Here is a 21203-nt window from a genome sequence, read left to right on the forward strand (position 1 = left end):
AGCGAGGCTGTTGGCCCTGCTGCCTGCTGGGGAGACAGCTGCGAGCGCCCAGGACGCGAGCCGCCCCGCGCAGGGCCAGCTGCTCAGTTACCGCAGCGGGCGAGGCCCCGGCGGGCGCTCACCGGGCGGTGCCACACGCCGCTCGCTCAGGTTTCCCGACCTGTGCTGCCCAGCCCAGCCCCAGGCCCTGTCCCCGCCCCGGACAGTTTCAGGACTTCCCCCAGCCTTGGGCATTAGCCTCATTCAGGGGGAGGGCACCCTCAGGGACGTCCCAGCTGTCACTGTCTAGCGCCATCCCAGGGAGGGTGCTGGGGGAGAGCAGAGGATTTTGTCTCCCCGACTGCCCGTTTGCAGGCAGAGCTCCAGGGGTTAACGCTGGAGGAAGGACGGGGTTCTGGTGAGAGGCTGCTGTCGCCGGGAGCTGCCCAGCTGGGCGCAGAAGGGAGGCCTTCTAGGGACATGGGGACGGTAGGCTCAGCACCTCACATGACAAGTCAGTTTGGGAAACTCGATACCGGGGCTCAAACCGGATCCTCGTCAACAGATCGCCACCCGAGTGGTGCCGTTTTTAAAAATACGCTGCTGGGCCCTGACCCGTGTGCTCAGTGGTTAGAGGGTCGGCCCTCCCACCCAAGGGCCTTGGGTTTGCTTCCCGGTCAGTCTCCCCACCCCCGGCTCCCTCCCTTACACTCTCTAAAACTCAATGGAAAAAATCCTCGGGTGAGATTAACAGCAAGTACACTGCTGATTTCTTTTTATGAAAAAACAAAAACAAAAAAACAGCGCATGCTCACTGTGGAGAATTTGGAAAATGGAGAGAAATATGAAGCAGGGAAGGCGGCCAGGAAGGCAGCCCCCCGAACGCAGCGGCCCCCCGTTTCCGGCTGCCGCCTGTCGCCTGCACCTGCTTTGTCACTTGCATCGAAAGCACTTCTGATGCGACTGGTCTTTGGGAAGCATGGTTTCAATCTCATCCTCTCGGGGACCCACTGCACCTTGAGCAGTTGGGGGTGACGTCCAGTCACTTCTAGTGACGGACACTCGGGTTGGGTGCCGTTTGGGCCGACAGTGACTAGAACAGTGTCACCCCCGTGACTGGAGAGTAGGGTCAGAGAGTGAGTGAAACACTGGGTTAGAGTGGGGGCGTCTTGCCCGGCCGGCGGGGCTCAGGGGCGGGGCATCAACCTATGAAGCAGGAGGTCAGGGTTCGACTCCCGGTCAGAGCATGTGCCCGGGTTGTGGGCTCGATCCCGGGGGCCGGGCAGGAGGCAGATCGATGACTCTCTCACCATTGATGTTTCTCTCTCTCTCCCCCTCTCCCTGCCTCTCTCTGAAATCAATAAAAAAACTAAAAAAAAATAAAGTGCGGTCATCTCCACAGCCCAGGGGCGCCCAGCTCGGGCGAGTGGCGCGCCGTCCCCCTGGGGAGGCATCGCTGTCGCCTGTGCTTGCCTGGCGCCCGCCTGCTGTGAGGCCGACCGGGCGGAGCCAGGCCCCCCCCGCGGGTGTCTTGCAGCCGTTCACGCTCAGGGTGCCTCTTACTCCCTCGGGTTTATTTGGGTCACGGGGGGCCATGAGGTCATCCTCTCCTTTCCTTTCCTTAGTCGACAGCGCCCCCGGGACTGCGACGGGCAGTCCCTTCTCCCCACGGACTTGCTGCAGCTCGTGTCCGGGCAGGGCCGTCGGGGAAGTGTCCCAGCTGCCGAGGGACGGTGCTCCGGGGTCAGACCCTGGTCTGATGGGCGGCTGCTCCCCAGTTAGGACGGCTTCCCGTCCGAAGTGCTCTCACCCGGCGTATTCGTGTGCGTAGCGAGTGACCCTGCAGTCCAGTGTCTTCAAACAACAAACAGTTCCTACCTCACAGCTTCAGGGTGGCTCTGTCCTCAGCTGGCACCAGGGAGGCACCCGGAGGCTGGACGGGGCGGGTGGCCTGGGTCCCTCACACTCGGCCCGGCGCAGGGCTGCTCCCCCGGCAGCGGCTTCCCCAGAGGCGGGAGCAGCGAAGACGGGAGCCTCGGCACCTACTTGGGAGGGAGGTCCCCCGCTTCCGCGGTGTAACGTGGGAGACACACAGGATGTGACTACCGGAAGGTGGGGGGCACTGGGGGCCTGCTTTTAAAAGTAATTTTATGGATCGACCTTAGAGGGAGAGACGGGGCGGCATGTAAGGGCGACGCTCTAACCAGCCGAGCTGCCCGCCAGGGCAGCGGGCCCTTGACATCTGGCCCCCACAGCTGGCTCTGTTGATTGTTTCTTTCAAATGAGCTTGAGAGTCATGAAAAAGATCGACCTTGTGTCGAGCCTGTGGCAGGGCGGGTTTGTTCCAGCCGCGAGGAGGTGGACATTCTCTCGCCGCCTCCGGGGCACCAGTTTCCTTCATAGCGCCCTTCACACGTTTACAGCCGGGGAGAGCGCGGGCCTCCCTCTCTGCAGCGTTTCCAGCTCACCAGGACGCCCCTGCGTTCACCTGGGGCCGGGTCTGCAGCTCGGGCAGGGGCTCCGGGGTCCTCCGACGGGCCTCGCTGGGCCAGGCGGCTACCGCAAGGGGCCCTGCTCCCCCGTGAGAGCGCAGCGGCGGGTCCCAGGCCGCGGAGCATCGGGATCACCTGGGCCGTGGTGAAAGGCACCGGCTTTCCCAGCAGCGGCCCGGCCAAGGGGCTCAGAGGGTGGGCCTGGCCCCAGAACACCGTGGTTTTATAAAACCCCCAGAAGCAGGGTGTCTACTGAGGTGGCTTCTCCCTCCTTCCAGGCCTCAAACCCGGGTGTGAGCCCCCACCTCGCCCCTCCCCTGGCAGCCCACCCTGAGCCCAGGTCCTTGCGAGGCTCCCCCGGCTGGCCTTGGCCCAAACCCTCCGCTGGGAAACAGGTCCAGAGGCTGAGAGGGACTTGCCCGAGGCCACAGAGATGGGCAGGGATGTCAGAGTCGGGGGTCCTGGCCCCGTCGTGTTCTCTTGAGCACCCCAGCCAGCAGACCACCTTTGAGGCCAGGCCGTGTCCACAACCCACCCACCCCCATTCCTGCCCCTTCCTTTGCCCGGCCCTCAGAACAACACTGTCCTATAGGTGGCACATGGGCATGGAGATACTAAATGCCCGCATCTCCTGATGCCCCCACCCCAGGGCTCACTCAGCCCTGGGCAGCCTGTCTGGCCCCATCACTCGTGTTCTGGGGCCAGGAGCTGGGAAACAACGTTGAGGTGCCCGTGGGGGCCCAGGGTTGGTGCTCTGCTCGTTGGAACCTGCTCTTTGAATAATGGCCACAGGTGGGCGAGTGTCACTGTCGTCCCAGGACCCCTCCCATATGGGACCTCAGTGCACCCTCATCAGGACCCTGGGAGTGGCAGGTCAGCACTGAACCCCACTTTACAGACGAGGTGGAGGCTCTGGGGGCTAAAGGCGGGGCCTCTGGTGTTTCAGTGAAGCTGAGATGAGGACCCAGGTCTCAGTGCCCGTCCAGAGCTGGGACCTGCTCTGGGCACAGGATGCTCCCCGGGGGCAGCAAGCACAGCGTGAAGACGGGCCAGGAATGGGAGTCTTTATTTAGCAAACTTGGGAGCCCAACACCCCCAACTCTGTATCTCCCCACGTGTCTCCCCCTGTGGGACCCAGAGTGGGCTGACCGGAGGGCTCTGGAGACACGCACAGGGGCCTGGCTGCAGGGAGGCGGAGACCAGGGGAAGTTCCTGAGGCCCCTCCCCACACACTGCCCGTTGGGGCCTTCACACAGCCGCTGGTCACCCTCCCCCAAAGCCCCCTGGGCAAACCCCAGAGCCTGGGGGGGCCCGTCCTTCTGGCTGCCATGGGGCCGGGACAACCATTCAGGGCTTGTCCCATGGACAGCCGCTTGGGGCTTGACCCCACCACCTGTTCACGAGATGCTCTGCAGCTCGGCGACCCTGAGGGAGCGTCCACCCCCATGGGTGACATCAGGGTGACCCCAGGGAGGGGCTGAACCTCATCAGGGTCCGGCTAACAGGCCCCCGCCCCTGCCACGAGTTCACTGGGCTCCCTCTGCTCAGAGCCGCTTTGCAGCCACCGCCTGTGGCACAGCTGTCCCTGCTGCCACGAGCCTGCAGGTGAGGCCCTGCCACTGCCTCAGCTCTGTGGCCTGGGGGGGGCTGTGAAACCGAGGACAGGAGCCCCACAGGGAGCCTTCTCTTTGGAACCAGTTTCCCTGGAACACCCTGGGGTGGGCACGTGTGCGTCAGTGTCTGGCTGCGTGTGACCAGCACCCACGTCCGTGTGAACCATCCCCCTGACCCGGAGAACTCAGGAAGCAGCTGTGTCAGACAGGAAGGCCTCTGCCCATGGAATCCTGTCCTCTCCACCTCCAAGTCCTCTCCCATTTCACAGACGCGGAAAGAGAGACCTGGGGAGGTGGAGGGCAAGGCCTGAGGTCAGCAGAAGAAACCGAGGCAGGACCGGCACAGGGCACGTGGAGGCTCTGGACGTGGCCAGGACCACCAGCCCGACGCTGCGGGACAGGATACCCAGGCACCGGGAGAACGGGGGCCATGGAAACACAGTTAGCATCCCAGGTGCCAGGGGACAGTGGGCAGAGGGACCTGGGGCTGGGACACAAGCTGTCAACTTCAGGGCCGAATGAGAGCTGAGAGGGCTTCTTGGATTTGGGGGTGAGAAGGGTTCTGAGGCTGAGCCCAGCGCTGAGGAGGGAGCTCTGTCAGGGCAGGAGGGAGGGCGCTGGCAGGCCGAGTGTCTGCCCACCTGGCCTGGGGCTCACCTGGCCGCCAGGTGGGTGAAAAAGGGCAGGAGAGAAACCCAGAACCACCCCAGGTCGCTCCCGAAGGGGCTGCCAGCGTCTCAGTCTCCAGATCTCTTTTTTTTTTTTTCACCCTCACTCGAGGATATTTTTTCCATTGCTTCTCAGAGAGAGAGAAACATCGATGTGAGAGAGAGACATCGATTGGCTGCCTCCGGCGTGAGCCCTGACCAGGGCCGGGGATCGAGCCTGCCACCCAGCTGCGTGCCCTTGGCCGGAATCAAACCTGGGACCCTTCAGTCTGTGCGCTGACGCTCTAACCACTGGGCCACACTGGCCAGGGCAAGTCTCAGTCCCCAAAGCTGAACATCTCTGCTTCCTTCTCCTTCCAGAACGCGAAGCTCCGGTCGATGTAGCCGCAGATGTCCTCGCTGTTGAAGCTGCCCTGCTGGGAGCCGGTCCCCAGCCGCTGAGCTGCGGGCTCCGGGCTGCCGCCGGGGGCCGTGGCGTGGGGCAGGGGCCCGAGCGGGGTCAGGCCCAGCTTGCGGCCGGGCTCCGCGTCCCAGGCGGGGCTGCGGTTGGAGCCGAAGAAGCGGGCTTTGATGTCCTCGAAGCCGTCGGTCCAGGCCCGGCGGCCCGCGGCCACCTCGTCGGTCACGGCCTTGTGGAAGGCCCGCGCGGCCTCCCAGCCGTGGGCGCCCAGGTGCTCGAACACCTCGAAGCAGAGCAGGTGGCGCATCTTCCGCTCCTCAGCCGGCAGGTCGCACTCCAGGAGCTGGAAGTAGCCCAGCATGAAGAGGTCCAGCGTGAGGCTGCCGTAGGGCACGGGCGCCCCGTCCACGTGGGGCAGGAACTGCTCGGGCGACAGGAGGCCGCGGGGCCGCCGGCTGAGCCGCCGCAGCTGCCGGGCGGGCACGTGCGCCATGATGGCCTTCCAGTTGCCCAGCAGGTGCGCGATGATGGTCCGCTGCTGCCACAGGTGGCTGAGCCGCGGGCCCTCGCCGGGCGGGGAGGGGGGCGGGGGCGCCCTGGCGGCCGCCTGTCCCCGCAGCGCGCCGCGGCGGGCCTCCAGGGTCCTGCAGGCGGCTGTCCTGAGGGCCGGCGTGTAGGCCGACCTCTTCCAGTGGCTGAGAAACAGCATGACAATGCGCTCCTTCCGCAGACTCGCCAGGTCGGGGCCGTGTCCCGCGCCGGCCTCCGACGGGGCTTCCTCGCAGCTGATGCCCGAGTCACTGGCCTCCTCTGTGTCACCCGGCCCCGGCTCCCCTCCCATCAGGCCGCCCCGGGGCTGCGGGGGCACTGGCCAGCAACCTCGTGGGCACTGCCCGGGCTGGGTCCCCGCCTCACAGGACCCCAGGTTTGGGACGCAGGGCAGGCCAGGGGCTGACTCGAAGTTGCCACGTAGCGTCCGCACGGACACCCCACACTCCTGGATCTCCCGCTGGGCCTCGCTCTGTGCGGGGCTGGCTGGGGCCTCCCTGCCCACCTCCTGCGGGGGCTGGGCAGCTGGCTTCTCCTCGCCCTGCACCAGCCCGTTCATGCCCTTCAGCAGCAGCGACATGCTTCGGACAAGCCGGGCCACGTGGCTGCACCAGAAGGGCAGGGGTTGCCCACCGGGCACGGCCTCTACAGCCCCCTCGGAGCCCTCGGGCTCGGGCACTGGGCCGGGCACCTCCTCACCTTCCAACCCGGGAGCCCGGGGCAGGAAGTGGCTGTTGACAGTGATGCTGACCAGGGGCTCGGGCAGCAGGGCCTGCAGCTCGGCCGCCAGCTGGCCCAGCTGGCTCTCGTACTCCTGGCAGCGTCTCCGCAACTGCAGGTCGGCGATCTGCTTCTCCAGGTAAACCAGGTCGTCCTCCGTCAGCAGCTCCCCGAACGGGCCCAGGATGGCCTGGTGCGTCTGCGAGTACCGCCAGGCCGCCTGCTCCGCGGGGCCCTCGCTCCTGCTGTCCTCCTGGGCACAGGGGAGGCGGGTCGGGGCGGCCGGCGGAGGGCATGCCTCTGCTGGACACAGCTCCCTGAGGGTGGCCTGCTCCCGTGACCCTGGGCAGCCCAGCCCTGGATGCCAGCTGGCCCTTGCCTGGTCTTGGAGACTGAAGCTCAGGGCAGCCACCCCGCCCCACGAGGGCGCAGCCTTCCTAATCTCCCCCTCATCTCCTCAATGTTTCATGGGAAGGATCTCTGTCCTCAGGGCCCTCTAGCCCCCCACCAAACCCCAGAGCCTTCTGCGGACCGGCAGCCTCCACTCAACCAGTCTGCTCTGGGCTCTCTCAATGGTTCACCCCCTCTGCCTTCCCTGCACCAGACACAGCCCTGGGCCCAGTACCCACAGTCTGAGGGGGGCAGACGCAGAGGGACCCTGAGCTGGGCTGTCTGGGTCCAGGCCCCATGCTGCCTGGTTACCAATCAGAGCCTCCTGAGGGAGGCACCCATGTCACGGGTAAGGACACGGAGCTGCCTCCTGGTTGCCAAGAGACCCCCTGGCCCCGTCCCTCCCCGTGTGCCCCACCCCTCCTCCCGGGCCCCACCCGTCCCCACCTGAGCAACCTGTGTGGGGTCTGCGCCCAGGCGTGCCTGCAGCTTCCGCACCATCACCTGCCGCTTCCACTCAGGGATGGGCCGGCCCCGCTCATCCCGCATGGGCACCAGCCCGTCCAGGTCGCCGGAGGGCGGTCCATCCAGCTGCAGCGCGGCCAGGCCGTCCGGCGTGTCCCCCACCACTGTCTCTGTGCCCTGTGCAGAGGTGGGCAGATCACTCAGGCCCCTGAGGGCACCCTGCCCAGGAGAGGAGGGGTGCAGCCCAGGGAGGGGTGGGGGCTGGGGAGGCCACGGACAGCGCTCCCAGCCTGGTAAGTGTGAGTTTTCTGAGCACAGGAACCTGAGGTGTCCCCAGTGGGACCCAGCAGTATGTGTGGGGTGGGGGATCGCTGGCTCCTGCTCTGCTGTATCTGGCCAGGAAGAAGGTGCCCAGAGCATGCCATGCAGATGGGCAAACTCATTTGTGTAACAGTTGCACAGACAAAGTCCGGGGGCCAACCTGGGGTGGGACTTGTCAGAGCCTTTAACCTGCTGTGCGGCACTGTAACTCTCCAAGAGGGGGCAGCACTGTGCAGCATTTCCCAAAATTGCACAGAACACCTCAGGCACTGAGAGTTCCCAGGACTCCAAGGAAAGGGTGGGCTGGGTTTGCAAGGCCTCGCGCCCAGAAAGGGAACGAGCAAGGAAGTGGGCTCCCTCCCATGGGTCCTGGGCTGGCAGGAAGCCTGAAGGGGAGGGCAGCGGGTGCCAGGCCCACCCCTCTCCACGGACGGCTGCTTCTCTGTATCCTGACGGCAGCACCATGGGGGGGCATGAAGCATCCTGAGCTCAGAGGTCAGGAGGAGGGGGCTCCCTGGGGTCAGAGGAGGGTCCCATGCCTTCTGCGCTGGGATGACAAGCTGCTTGTGGTCCTGAACTTCCCATCTCCTCAGAACCCCGGGTATTCTCCAGAGCCAGCCTGTCACCCCAGGCTCGACCCGACGTCCAGCTGTGAGGAAGGCCCCGGCCACCCCAGAAGTAAGCTGGCCTGGGCCCACACAGGAGAGCATGGTGGGCGGGCTGGGAGGCCTTGGGAGACGGGTGTGGAGAGTGTGTACGCACCGTGGGGACGGCCACGGCGCTGGTGCTGATCCCCAGGGGGACCGTGTGGGTCGTCTGCTCCCTCGGAGGAGGCTGGTCAGGCTGGCCAGGCCAGGCCGGGCTGAGAGACGCTGCTGCTGGGTGGGAGGAGCAGCTGGAGTCAGAGGGGCTTCCAGACAGGGCAGGGGCTGGGGAGTAGGAGGCCTGGGACATGGGGGCTCCCTGAAGGACACGGGACTTGGAGCCAAAGACCCAGCCAGGCCCCTCCCGGAAAAATCGCCCCAGGCAAACGCACTTATCCCTGGGGCGTCCACGGGTCTCGGGAGACTGACTGGTTGAAGAGTCTGCGTTTTACCCGCTCACCCCACGGCCAGTTCTCTGCCCCCCACCCCCGCAGCCAGCGGTCTGGGGACCCGATGCAGCCCATAGAACCAGGAAGCTGGTCCTCCGCCCCCAGTGCCCAGGACCCCACCACAGGCGCGTGCGCAGGGCCAACCCCGATGAACCCCTTCGGCCCGACCCTCACGGCCCTGCTGACCGCAGGGCGCCGGGAGCTGATGCTGCCCTCTCGGCTGCGCCACCCCTTATGACAGGCTGGTCACGGAGCCCAGCGGGGGTGGCCTGCAGGGCAAGGGCTGTCCCGGCCTGCTGGCACCTCAGGCAGCAGCAGCACATCCCACGGGGATTTGCCTCTGGGCAACCGAGGCCCGGGGGGCGGGGGTTCCCAGTAACACACAGGCAGGAGCACCGGGCCCAGGCTCAGGGCTCCCAGGGGCCGGGGCGGGAGACTGCTCCACTGCGACAAGCGCCCGGGTGCCCGCATGGGAAACGCTGGTCTCACTTCAAAACAAGGACAACAAAGGAAACCTGGAGGAAGCTGGGGCTGGCAGTGGGAGGGGGACACCAGCCCAGTCCTGAGCATCCTGAGTGTCCTGGGCACAGCCGCCTGGAGTCAGCTACTCACCCCCCACCCCCAAGGAGCTCGGGGGCGAGGCCAACAGTGCCCACTCCTGGCACCCGTGGCCCAGGCCCGTCCTCCCAGGAGGGGTGTACTCACAGGTGGGGCTCCGGAGACCAGAGCCCCCTCGTCCATCCTCTGGGGGGCGCCTCGCAGCTGACAGTGGAGGAGGGGGGAACGGCGGGGGCGGGGGCGTCATCAGGAGCGGTACCTGGGGGCGTACAGGCCTGGTCAGGGGCCGCCCGGGTGGGCCTGGACTTGGGCTGCTTGTGCTGCCGGGCGAGGTGAGGGGTGTCCCGCCCGGCCCGTCAGTATGGGGGTGCTGTGCACTTTGGAACAGGCCTGGAGCAGGTCGAGTATCCCTCCAGGCTCTGTCCCCCGTGTCTCTCCACCCCCTCCGCACCAGGTTACCGGAGCTCCCCAAAGCCTGTGCGCTTTGCTGAGTTCCACCACTCACTGTGCCCCCAGTGCTGCCTCCACCGTCGCCGGGGAGCCCCTAGCTCAAGGCCCGGCTCGCGGGCTCGCTCTAGAGGCAGCTTAACTCGGCAGCTCCAGGCGCTGGGCGAGGGCCGGCGTCCAGCTTGTGCTCACCTCTCTTTGGCTTTACAAGAGTTGTGCGCACACACCCTCCCAGACGGTCCCCAGCCTCTGCTGAGACAGCCCCCTGGAACGGTTCCCTCAGAGGACAGCAGGAGCCTGGCCCCCAGCTTCAGGAAAAACCACAAGGAACTTGGCGCTCAGCCATATAAGCAGGGCCATGCGGCTGTGCCCACACCTCGGCAGTGGCACTATGCCTAGGGCTGGTCACACAGTGTCCAGGTCACCCTCCCACAGCTTCCTAGAAACGGACCACCAAGACGGGCCCCGGAGCCTGCGGTCCAGGAATCCATGGTGGGGCTGCTGGGTCACCCTCACTGCACCCCCACAGCCTGCCCCATGTCTGGGGGCTGCTGGGTCACCTTAACTTCACCCCCACACCCTACCCCATGTCTGGGGCAAGACACAGCCCTGTCCTTGGCCACTTCTCCTGCCCCAAGCACTGACCGTTGGGCAATCAGAGCCTTGGCCTGGAGGTGTCCCCCCAGCTCAGCCCCACTGAGCCGGGTCCCCACTGCAGCCCGGTGTAACCCCTGAAGCTCTGCCTTGAAACTCTTCATTGCTTTGAAGGCGAGAGGCCTGCATTTTCCTTCACACCGAGCCTTGCAGGGGACACTGTGGGGCCTGCTGGAGCACAGCCCTGGCTGCTCTGAGTGTCCCCTGGCACATCCATAGGTGGGTCAGTCCTGCATCCGGCAAGGAGGTGCACCCCTTAGCTGGCCACCCCAGGCTGGGGGTGCCCTAACCATAGGTCCCCACCCATCGTCCCCAGCCCCTCAATCACACTCCCGTCCAGGACTCTCCACCCACCATGGCCACTGGGCAGGAACATAGCCCAAAACCCTGCCTGCTTGACCACCACACACCTCACACCTCACACCTCGTTCTTTGCACGAACCGGGAGCCCCAGTGCACAGCGGGTTGGGGAGCGTCTGCCAGCCCCCAGCAGGGAGGACCTGTGGAAGCAGGGGCTGGGCTGCTTGCACAGGGAGCTGTGGTGTCCTGGGCTGTCGGGGGCTGTCTCAGCTGCTGCCCCCAGGAGTGGGAGGCGTCACATTAATATTTGAAGGCACAGGTGTCAGGTGGCTAGGCGGGCTGGGGCCGCAAGTGGGATCCCTTACCGCCCGCCTTAACCCTCCACAGTGCAGGAAGAGGCAGGCGGTGGGCCCCTTGCACCCCCACTAAGGATGCCAATCCTGGCTGCTCTTTTCCTGGCGTGTCTCAGGGCCGTGTTTGCAGGGAGGGACCCAGACAGCAGCAGGCGGCTCGCTGCTACTATAACACGGGGCTGCCCAGGCTCCGGGGTCCCCAGCTCTGACGCCGGCTTCCTGGGTGCAGAGCAGTCATCTGGGCCCTTATCACATCACCCTGGGACTGGGGGGCTGGGTGCATATCACACCCTGGGACTGGAGGGCAAGGGGACCCAACAAGACATGATGTTTGCCCTCTGCCCCGTGTCTTGGACCCTGGAGTCTCATGTCTCCTTCCAGTGTCCATGATGCAGACATAGCCTGCTTAGGAGCTGCAAACAGGGTTGGTCAGACCCAGACCCCAGGGCACAGCTACAGAAGCTGGCAGTGACAGGCTGAGGGATAGAGGAGGGCTGAGTTGGGCCCTCACCGCAGGGCCACCCCAATGCCCGGCTCTGCCCGTCCAGGACAGGGCTGTGGGCCTGCCTGCCTGCCCTCCTGGGAGCCCTTGGCCCCTCTCCCAATGGAATCTGCTCTGGGGGAGGGGGGAGAACCTCCCCTCCCTGGCAGAGTGTGGGGATCAGCTGGGGTGGCAGCTGCCCTTCATGGAGGGAGAGTTGGAAGTTGGTCTGAGACCGAAGGGAATGAGCTTTGGCCCCCATGCAGCACCTGCAGCTGGGGAACCTCAGGCCACCCGGTCCCTGGGCTGAATCCACTCCACTGCACCAAGGAGAAGCCCTGGGGAGGTGCCCCTGGGCCCCGGGTTCCTGGCCTGTAGTTCGGGAAGGACTCTGGTTGCTGGGAGTAAAGGAGAGCACCTGGTGGGGCTGGCGCACTGGGACTGACCTCTTCGCCACTGTCATTGGGACATCACCATGATCTCTGAGTTTTAGCCAGATGGGGTCTCCTGTAGTGTTTCCTAGCTGATGGGCCCACGCACATCCCTGCATCCCTCACTTAGGCCCCAGACACGCACCACATCTACAGGGACCAGAAGGAGCGAGCGGCAGACTTTGGGTCCTGACCTGTGGGGTCCTGACAGTGGGCATGTTACCCCCAAATTGGGCAGTTGCTCCAAGGCTGGCGCCTCTCCTGAGGGCTGTGGTCTCCTTTTCTGTGTTTTTGGTGAGATTTGAGCGGCGCTGGGCAGCCATGCATTATACATTGAGGACAGCGGTTACAGGCCTCATTGAGCCGGGTTACAGGCCTGTAATGCCACCTGGCCGGGAAAATCATGACCTGCAGCCGGGCCGGACACCAGTCACCACGGCTGAGATTCAGTGACCGGCCGTGCAGCCAGGGGTGCCCCTCCCTGGGACGGAGGTTTCCCAGGGGAGTCCCGTGCCCTGTGTGGGTCTCAGTTTCCCCATCTGTAAAATGAAGGGGTTTCAGGGCCCTTCTGGATCTGGGGGAGGAAGAGAGTTGGTGCCTGCTGGGTGCTCAATGGGCGCTTCTTTACCTTGCAACTAGGCTCCTCAATCCCATTTTACAGATGAGAAAATTGAGACTCAGAGATGCTCAGAACTTGCCAGCACCACCTCCTGGGCAGAGCCGCTCCAGCCCTGGTGGCAGTGAGGAGGGGGTGGGGCCAGTAGGACAGCAGACGCCACGGAGGTGTGAGGAGCCTGGCTCCCCCGCTGGGAGGGCCATGCTTGCCACCCTGGGCTGCTGCTCCTAACTGCTGCTGCCCAGCCCCATGGGAGGGATTCGGGGTGCCGGGGGCTTCTCTAGCCGCTGCCCCACCCCTCACTGTGCAGAAGGACTGACCAGGGAGCAGGAGGACTTGGCCGAGGTCAAGGTGGGGAGGTTAAGGCAGGGCCTGGACTTCCCTGGGTGCATGCAGGCCCAGCTGTCCTGAGACGAGCTACAAAAGGAGCACCTCCCGCAGGGCACCTCTCTCCCCTCTACCTGTCCAGCCTCAGGCCCCAGGCTGCCTCTCTTGGGACCTGTAGCTTTCACCACCTCCTCCGAGCCTGACATGGGAAGAGGCCGGCACCGGCGACCTCTGGATATTGCATTTCCATCAATATTGCATCAGGCGCACAGCCTCGAGGCCTCGGCCCCCAGCTGACAGCCGCCCTCCCGCGGGGCCGAACCTGCGCTTGCGAGTGTGAGGAAGGTGGCCTGCTGGGGGACGGTCTGGCCAGTGGCGAGCGGCTGGCGCCCCTGCTGCCCCGGTGCTCACTGAGGGAGGAGAGAGGCCCTGCTCCCAACCCCGAGTCCCAGACGAGCTCCTGAAGCTCACCGGGCACACCAGCCCCGAAGGCCAAGGGTCTGCGTGCGAATGCCCAGCCGCCCGCCCACATGCAGGCCACAGGGCTGTGGGCCAGAAGGAGGGAGGTGAGCCCACCCACCCTCCGCCATCACAGGCGGGCATGTGGACGGGCTGCTTGCCACGGCCTACAGGTCAGGTGGGGGGTTACACATGCAGCCCAGGCTGATTTGGGGAGTTTGCGGCCTTAAATCCTGTGGTGTCGCCAAGGAGACATCCAGGACCTAAAGAACCCCCAAGAAACCTGAGATGGGCCAGTTCCCCACACTCCAGGGTGTCGGGAAAGCACCCAGACTCCCGTCCACCAAAGAGAGTGGGACTCAGTGGCTGGAGCGGCTGGCAGATGCACAGGAGCCGGGGGATGGAGGGCGGGGGCAGAGGCCCTGCCTGGACAGTGCACGGGCCAAGGGTGTGCAGTGTGGCTGGGGACAGGCCAGGGACCCCAGGTGGGACCTGCTCCCTGGCAGCCGAGCAGCCGCCCGCCCCACCTCCTAATCTCAGCTGCCAGGCCAGCCTCATTGACCACACAGTGCCCGGGAGGGGCCCAGGTGGCCAGGCACCCCCAGCCGATGGACGGTGAAGCTTTGTCCACTGCACCAGCAACCAGCTGAGGCCACCAAATTCTCCACACCAAGGGGGCCGGCAGGACAGATCCCTGCCCTTATAGAAGAGGAAGAGGGAGGGTCGGGTCACATGCCAGGACAGGGGTGGGGAAAGGAAGCTGCCTCCTGAGCTGCACAAGGCTGTCTGGGCCACATCAGGGTCATGTCACTGAGAACCCAAGGTCCTGCTCCTGCCTGTAACCCCTGGGGGCCCTGGTCATGGGGGATCCAGAGTCACAAGCCTGGTGCCTCTGGTCCAGGTGGATGGCAGGCCAGCGCCCAGCCACAAGCCTGGCCCTGGTCCCAACCAAAGAGAGCTCTGGCCCTGCCACAGCCCCAGTCATGGCCCATCACAGCCCCTGCCACGGCTCCTGCCACAGCCCCTGCCACAGCTCCTGCCACAGGACCGGTCACCGCCCCACTCATGGCCACTGGCTCAACTCTTGTCCCAGCGCCCAGCAAGATGACTTGTGGGGCTGGCTCAGCCCTGGCCCAGGACCTTTTTCCCGTAAGCGACATGGTGCACACGGAGCTTTCTAGCTAACTGGTCTGTCAGGACACAGGGGACCCCGAGCCTTACCGGTCGGGCCGTCTCCCGCAGGTACTGGGCACAGTCCTGGTGTCCGTGGTACTCGGCCAGGTCCGCCGCGGTGTAACCATCTTCATCCCGAAGAGAGGGGTCCACGTGGTGGGAGACGAGGGTCTGGCAGCACTGCGGGGAGGGCACGCGTGACTCATGCGCACAGGCCGGGCCCCTGGCACCAGCCGGGCACCATGGAGGGCGGCACCGTGCCCCCAGCTCCCAGGAGAAAGGATGACCTTCAGACAGTGACGGAAGCCAGAGGCGATAAGTGAGGCTTTCTAGGCACCAAAAGAAAGCTGCCAGGCTCTAGCTCTCTGCCCAGCAAAGATGTTCTTCAGTACTGAAGACGAAATGAAGCTGTTTCCGGACAAACAAAAGGAAACAAAGACCTGGCCAGCAGGAAACCCAGCCTCGGGGGCCGCCTAAAGCACCTGCTCGGACGGAGGGGAAGGGGGTCCACATGGGGCCTGAGGTGCTGGGGAAGAGGGGAAAAGGGTAAATCCGTGGTTATGTTTAAATAAGTCTTTATTCGTGGACCGAATGAAAAATAACGTCGTGTAGGGTTCTGAAACTGTACAAGTAAAACACATCCCAAACGGCCAGCTCGTCCACCCTGGCCTCGCGCCCCCTCCCCGCCAGCTCCCCGCTCCAGCCACGCGGGCCTCGAGCCTGTGCCTTGAGAGTCCAAGGCCGCCCAGGGAGCCGGGCCTTCGGGGACCGTCATGGTCACCCCAGGCGGAGCCGTCCCGGAGCTGGGGCAGTGCGGCCTTCCCGTAGGCCCTCTGTGCCGGGCGCCACTCTGGGGGGCACCTGGGCCACTCCTTTGGCCCTCACAGCCTCTGCCCCCACGGGGTTCATTACACAGACCAACGAGGCACCGGGGAGAACAGGAGGCCTCGCAAGGTCCACAGGAGGCGGGCGGCCTGGATTCAGAGCCCGTGGCCTCACCCACCCCCCGGACCGAGCAGCATCGCAGGACGTGGGGCGGGAGGCACCGCAGGCCTGAGTCAGTCCAGCGCCCGCTGCTCCCAGTGTCAGGCCCAATGCCCCCTTTTCATCGCAAACCTTTCCTGACACCTTCCTCACTATTCTGAAATGAAGCCCACAGACGCCACACTTTACCTGCACACGCACTTTTACAGTAATTAGTGCTCCCCCCTAACCCTTACGGGAGAGAAAATAATTTACAATGTAAGGAGCGTGCATTTTACTGTGTAAATGTTCCAGCTCACAGCCCGACGGGCGGGTCAGGGAAAATCAGACGCCAGACGCCGCGCCGGGTGAAAGGGGCGCCGCCCGGCGCCCGCTGCGCCTGTTCCTCAGTCCCGGCTTCCAGCCGACACCTCTGTACGCTGCAGAAAACTACACAGACGACTCTCAGAAGGGAGGGCAAAATGTCTGCGTCTGGTGGAGCGCAGACAACCCACCACCTGCCCGCCAGCGTCCCCTGCCCGCCAGCGTCCCCTGCCTGCCACCAGCCGGTTTGCATCCCCTGTGTATCCGCACATTCAGCCCCCGCCCTCACCTGGGGGACGTGTGTGTGGGTGTGTGGGTGTGTGGGTGTGTGCCCGGTCACTTTGAGTTCCTGGCTTCCTCCCGATGGACGGTTAAGCAGAAGGCCCCCGAGCCGCCTCACCTCCATCTGCCCGTTCTCGGCGGCGTCGTGCAGGGGGGTCCCGCCCCAGGAGTCTCTCATGATGGGGGCGCCCATGAGCAGCAGCCGGTCGAGGATGGGTGTGTGGCCGCCTCGAGCTGCAAAGTGGAGGGCGGTGGCCCCCTCATTGTCCCGCGCTGTCAGGCCAATGTCAGTAAAGGTGACCTGCGGAGCGGGGGTGGGGAGGGGGCCAGGTGAGGCTGGACAGGGTGATGGAGTGAGGGTGGGAGGTGGCCACCCGGAGGACATGGCGCGTTGGGAGGTGACCTTGGGCAGGAGCAGCACCCCCAGGAGCTGTGGGACAGAGCTGGCTCCTCACACTCAGCCTGTCCTCACCCCTCTGCCTGGCACCTCCGAAGCAGCGTGTCGGGGGTGAGGTATGGTTTTACTGGGGGCCTCCAGTCCTCAAATCTGCCCCAGCCCAAATCTTAAGCTGCACACTTCCAGGAGCTGGTTTCACACATCCAGTGAACCAAATGCCCCCGGTGGGCACCTAGGAGACAGCAAAGGGACCTTTGCTGATGGAGGAGGGAGGGAAGGAGGGCAGCCTCTGGCGCCAGGCACATCTGAGCCCTGAACTCCGCTCCAGCACAGACGTAGACGTAGACGTGGGGCACCAGGAAGCGGGGCCTGCCGGCTTCTCAGAGCACTGGGCTCAGACCCTGGTCATCCTGTAGCTGGGTCCTGTCCTGCTGGCCACCCACCTCTGGGAGGGCACCAGTCGCCTCCGGCCCATAGCACCCAGCTGGGCTTGGGGGCTGTTGGGGGCAGACACTGTGGGTTGCCCACCCCCCTTTACGGTTACACTGAACAAGTGGCAAATGGCCAGGGCCAAGCACGACCGGGCACCTGGGTGCCACCCAACCTGAGGTCACCCAGGACATGCACCAGGACTCCTGGGGGAGGGGCAGGAGAGCGCAGGGGAAGGATCCTGTCCCCAGGGTCCTGCAGCGGCTCTGATGCTCAGTTCACAGCCACAGCCGCCAGAGTTGTGAACTCCAGGCTGCAGCTCCCACCCAGCCTGGGCCTGGCGCCCATGGGTGCTCAGAGCAATGGGCAGGCACATTGGATCCCCAGCATCCTTGTGAGTCCCCAGGTCTCAGGTGGGCTAACAGATCTGGGGTGAGTCCCGCACCAAAGCCAGGCCCTGCTTGCTTGGAGGGGCCCTGGGGAGTAGGCAGGAGCAGGGCCAGCTTCCGGAGCCCCTCCCACCCCCACCCGGTGCCGCTTACCAGCCAGACCACGAGCGAGTAGTGTCCGCGGTCCGCAGCGGCGTGCAGGGCGCTCATGCCGTCCAGGGCGCGTAGGTGCACGTCGGCCCCGCAGTCCTTGACCAGGAACTGGGCCAGGTGCAGGTGGCCCTCCTGGCAGGCCAGGTAGAGCGGGGAGGCACCGCTGCGTGTCCGCCGGTTCACGCTGCTGTGGGGCAGGGCGGCGATCAGAGGGCGCGGGGGGGGGCACTGCTCCCCCGAGGGCCCAGGTGGAGGGGGGGAGGCCCGGCACCTGGCTCGCCCCACTCCCTTACCCGCAGAGGGCCCGGCCAGTGCCCTGTAGGCTTGCACAGGTTTCGCACCCCCAAGGGTACCACTGGGGTGGGGAAGAGAGGATGGCCGGCTCCGGCCCTGAGACCCAGCTCCGCCACTCCCCATGGAGCTGTCCGCAGGAGGCGCCGCAGGGCAACTAGCCCCGTGGTCAGCAAACTCAGAGCTGGGCCCGCTCTGGAAAGGAGGGCGCTGTGGGCCCGACACCAGGCATCCGGGGCGTGTGGGCCTGACATTTGGGGCAGGTGCAAATGGACTGGAGCAGGGTCCTGGAATTTCCTGAGTCCCCTCTGCCTCCACCTGTGGCAGGGCCAGATGAGTTCTTGGTTCCCAGTGACTCGCTGCAGGAAGGAGCTGTCCCCTACCCAAGGTGACCCCGTCCCCTGGTGACACAGACTTAACCTGACTCCTGCAGTCGGTGCTGGTGGGAATGTTGGCCTCTGGGGTACAGGGCTTCCCATTTGAGTGTATGTGCGTGTGTGTGTGCCTGCGTGTGTGCATTTGTGCATGCGTGTGCATGTGATGTGTGTGTATGTTTTAATGTGAAGTCTCGCAGTTTTCAAATGGCAGAAACTACTTTAGAAACTGCGGGTCTAAGAGACACTCTGTGGCCGGCGTGGACACTCTGGGAAGATCTGTAGCAGCAAGTCCCAAGGCCTTGGCCCCGGGGTGGGGATGGGAGACCAGGAATGAGAACACAGTTCCATTGCTGGGATGCCAGGCTTGTTGGGAACACACGTGGGGCCGTGGGACAGCCAGGCTTGCCCTTCCCTGTCTCTGTCACTCTTCCTGTCCCACAAGGTCCACATCAAAGGCTACCAGCAGTTCTCCTCTGCACCCTTGGGGCAGCCTCCCCAGGGCCCAGGCCCCCAGACTGCCAACAGGCGGCGCTCCAGCTCCTCACCTGCGGTGCGCGGCCGTCAGGAGCTTCAGGCAGGTCAGGTCCCCGCTGACAGCGGCGTGGTGCAGTGGCAGGGCCCCCTCCAGCGTCTCTAACGTGGGCGCGTGACCCTCCCGGAGCAGCCACTCCACCAGCACTGGGTGGGCAAAGCGGGCGGCCAGGTGTAGTGGGGAGACACCCGAGGCATCTTGGTCCTGCCGAGGCACAGGCAGGGTGCTAGTGGGTGGCGGGTCTGGACTCTCCCCCGCCGGGCAGCACAGTGCAGCCAGAGGCGCCTCGGGCCCACACTGCTGGGGACCCACCTGTCTGGGGGCTCCTGCTCCCGCCTCTCGCCCGCTCGCTTTAAGGTGAGGGAGACCCTCTCTCTGGACTGAGGGAGGTGATTTGCTCAAGGTAAGAGGCAGGGTCAGGACTCAAGCTCACATCTGGATCCGAATCTGTGACCCTGTCGCCCACAGCGACGGTCCTGCTGCCAGAGCACAGTCATTCCCTCCCCAGTTCCTGTTCAAGCCAGAAAGGTTTCCGTTTGTCCAGCAGTGCCAAGTTGGGCTGGGCGGCCTTCTGTGTCCCAGGATACGGCCTCCTGGCCTTGGCTCCATCCCACTGAGAGCCCCGCCCGCCTCCCCTGCCCGGCACAGGTCCTGGGTGGGATCAGACCTGGGCCTTCTCCCAGGCAGGCCAGGCAGCACTCCTGCCGCTGTCCCTGGAGCTGTGACTGGTGCCACTCAGGCTGTGACTAGTGTCTTCCCTCTGCTGGGACGCAGTGGGCCCGATGCCCACTCGGCTGTCAGAGCTTGCCCACGGTCATCCCAAGAAAGGGGCAGCGTATAGGAGGGAACAGGGCAAGGATGGGCCCTGGGAGAAGGGTCCCCACAAGCCATCCCTGAGCCCTGGAGGCTGAGCTCAGGCCTCGGGGCTCCAGTCTCAGCCCGAGCACCCATTGTTTGCCCATGTACCCTTTCTAGGCCCTGTAGGAGACAGGCCCTAGGCACCAGGCACAAGAACTGGCAGGACCCCACCCGCTGGGCCAGACACTCCTATGGGGGGAGCACTGAGCGGCCACTCTGTGCCTGCGATGGGGACACAGGTGGTTTGGGGGCAGCCTTGGCTCTAGCGTGGCCGCGTGGCCCTCCCGGAGCAGCCACTCCACCAGCAAGGGCTTTGTGTAGCTGTGGGGGGTGGGCAGAGTCAGCCGCACGGACTAAGCCGCGGGGTTTCCGCGGCGAGTCTTTGAGAAAGAGCCCAGGGCCTTGGACCTTCTGGCTCACGGCTCGCTCCTCCCTCCATCCACGTGGACACCAGCCCTCCAGGTTGTCCCCTGCTCACCTGCAGGCCGCAGCCCCCTTCACGCACCAGCCAGCACAGCTCAGCCAGGCTGCCGGTGGCGGCTGCGTCGTGGGCGGGGGTGGCCCCGTTGTGGGCCCGCTGGTTGCCCGGCAGCTTGGCCCGTTGCACCAGGAACTTGACGCAGGCCAGGTGGCCAGCCCGGGTGGCGTGGTGCACCAGGCCGGCGCCCAGGGCGTCAATGATGCCCGGGCCCAGGGAGCCAGCCTCCAGCAGCTGCTCCAAGGTGGCCAGGTCCCCGGCCTTGGCGGCCGTGAGCGCCCGCTGCTCCTCCATCCTGGCCACTCGGCGGGCTCTCAGGGCTCAGCACAGGCCCGGGCTTCCTGTTTCAGGCGTGGATGCAGCTCCCGGCTCTGGTTACCCGATAAGCAGCCCGCGGGGCAGATGGGAGGCGGCAGGTGCGGGGGGGGGGGGGGCAGGCCTTGGGGATCGGGCCTCAAGCCCTGCCTGAGCCACTCCCGCTGTGCTGAGCCGTGGTGGGCAGAGGGCACAGGGTACAGGGCAAGGGCCTGCACTGCGTTCAGGTCAGGGGCTGGGCCCGGCCAGAGGACGCTGCCCTGCACTGGGCCATGCCTCTTCCTCCCGTGGGGTGAGGGCCACGGAAATGTGCGTCTCAGCCTGGGAGGAACTTCCCGCATCCAGCCAGAGTTTACGGTTACAAGATCCGCTCAAGAAAGCAGCAGGCTCCCCAGCGTCTGCTCCCCAAGTCTGGGCAGCAGCCCTGAGAAAGCCACCTGGGAGACTTGTCATGGGAGGCAGACCCACACGCAGTGGGGCCATTTCTGGAGAACTTAAACCGCCAGGTGTGTTGGGGTCTAAATGCTTTGACTAGGTCATCAAGGAGCCGAGCTCCACTGCCCCCCACACCCCAAAATATATGCTGGGTCCTGGTCCTCAGCTGGTGCAGGGCCAGGCACAGGGCCGGACACTGGACAGGAAGCCCCGAGGGAGCGAGGGTCTCAAGGCTCCACCTCGGCCCACCCGCCAGCGACAGCGACTGAGTCTGTGGGGCTGCAGCTGAGTCCCAGGTGCACATTTCAGAGCCGGGGCTAGACACCCACAGCCTCCCTGAAGCAGGACACTACACACCAGGGACTTGCCTTCCTGGGGATTCCAGGACACATCTTAAGGTGAATGTTTTAGGCGGAAGGGTGACCTCTCAGTGATGAGCTGGGGTCCCACACAACCAGCTCACACACTCTGGTGCCCCCGAGAGACGTGGC

At 65.2% G+C, this 21203-nt stretch overlaps 1 protein-coding gene across 1 annotated transcript; it reads right to left on the reverse strand.

Annotated features, from left to right (window-relative positions):
* Positions 1-4990: 4990 nt before the first annotated feature.
* On the reverse strand, positions 4991-21156 carry ESPNL (espin like). The gene is made up of 9 exons (XM_087819482.1): positions 19963-21156; positions 18640-18830; positions 17427-17613; positions 16177-16359; positions 14538-14669; positions 9396-9507; positions 8360-8472; positions 7259-7453; positions 4991-6674 (listed from the first exon to the last, which is right to left on the reverse strand). The coding sequence occupies exons 1-9, from the start codon at positions 20254-20256 to the stop codon at positions 5070-5072; spliced, it is 3012 nt and encodes a 1003-aa protein (XP_087675608.1). The 5' UTR covers positions 20257-21156; the 3' UTR covers positions 4991-5069.
* Positions 21157-21203: the final 47 nt, after the last annotated feature.

The sequence above is a fragment of the Miniopterus natalensis genome, chromosome 8 (genome assembly GCF_054644295.1).
Source record: "Miniopterus natalensis isolate mMinNat1 chromosome 8, mMinNat1.hap1, whole genome shotgun sequence".
In the NCBI taxonomy this organism is placed as follows: domain Eukaryota; kingdom Metazoa; phylum Chordata; class Mammalia; order Chiroptera; family Miniopteridae; genus Miniopterus; species Miniopterus natalensis.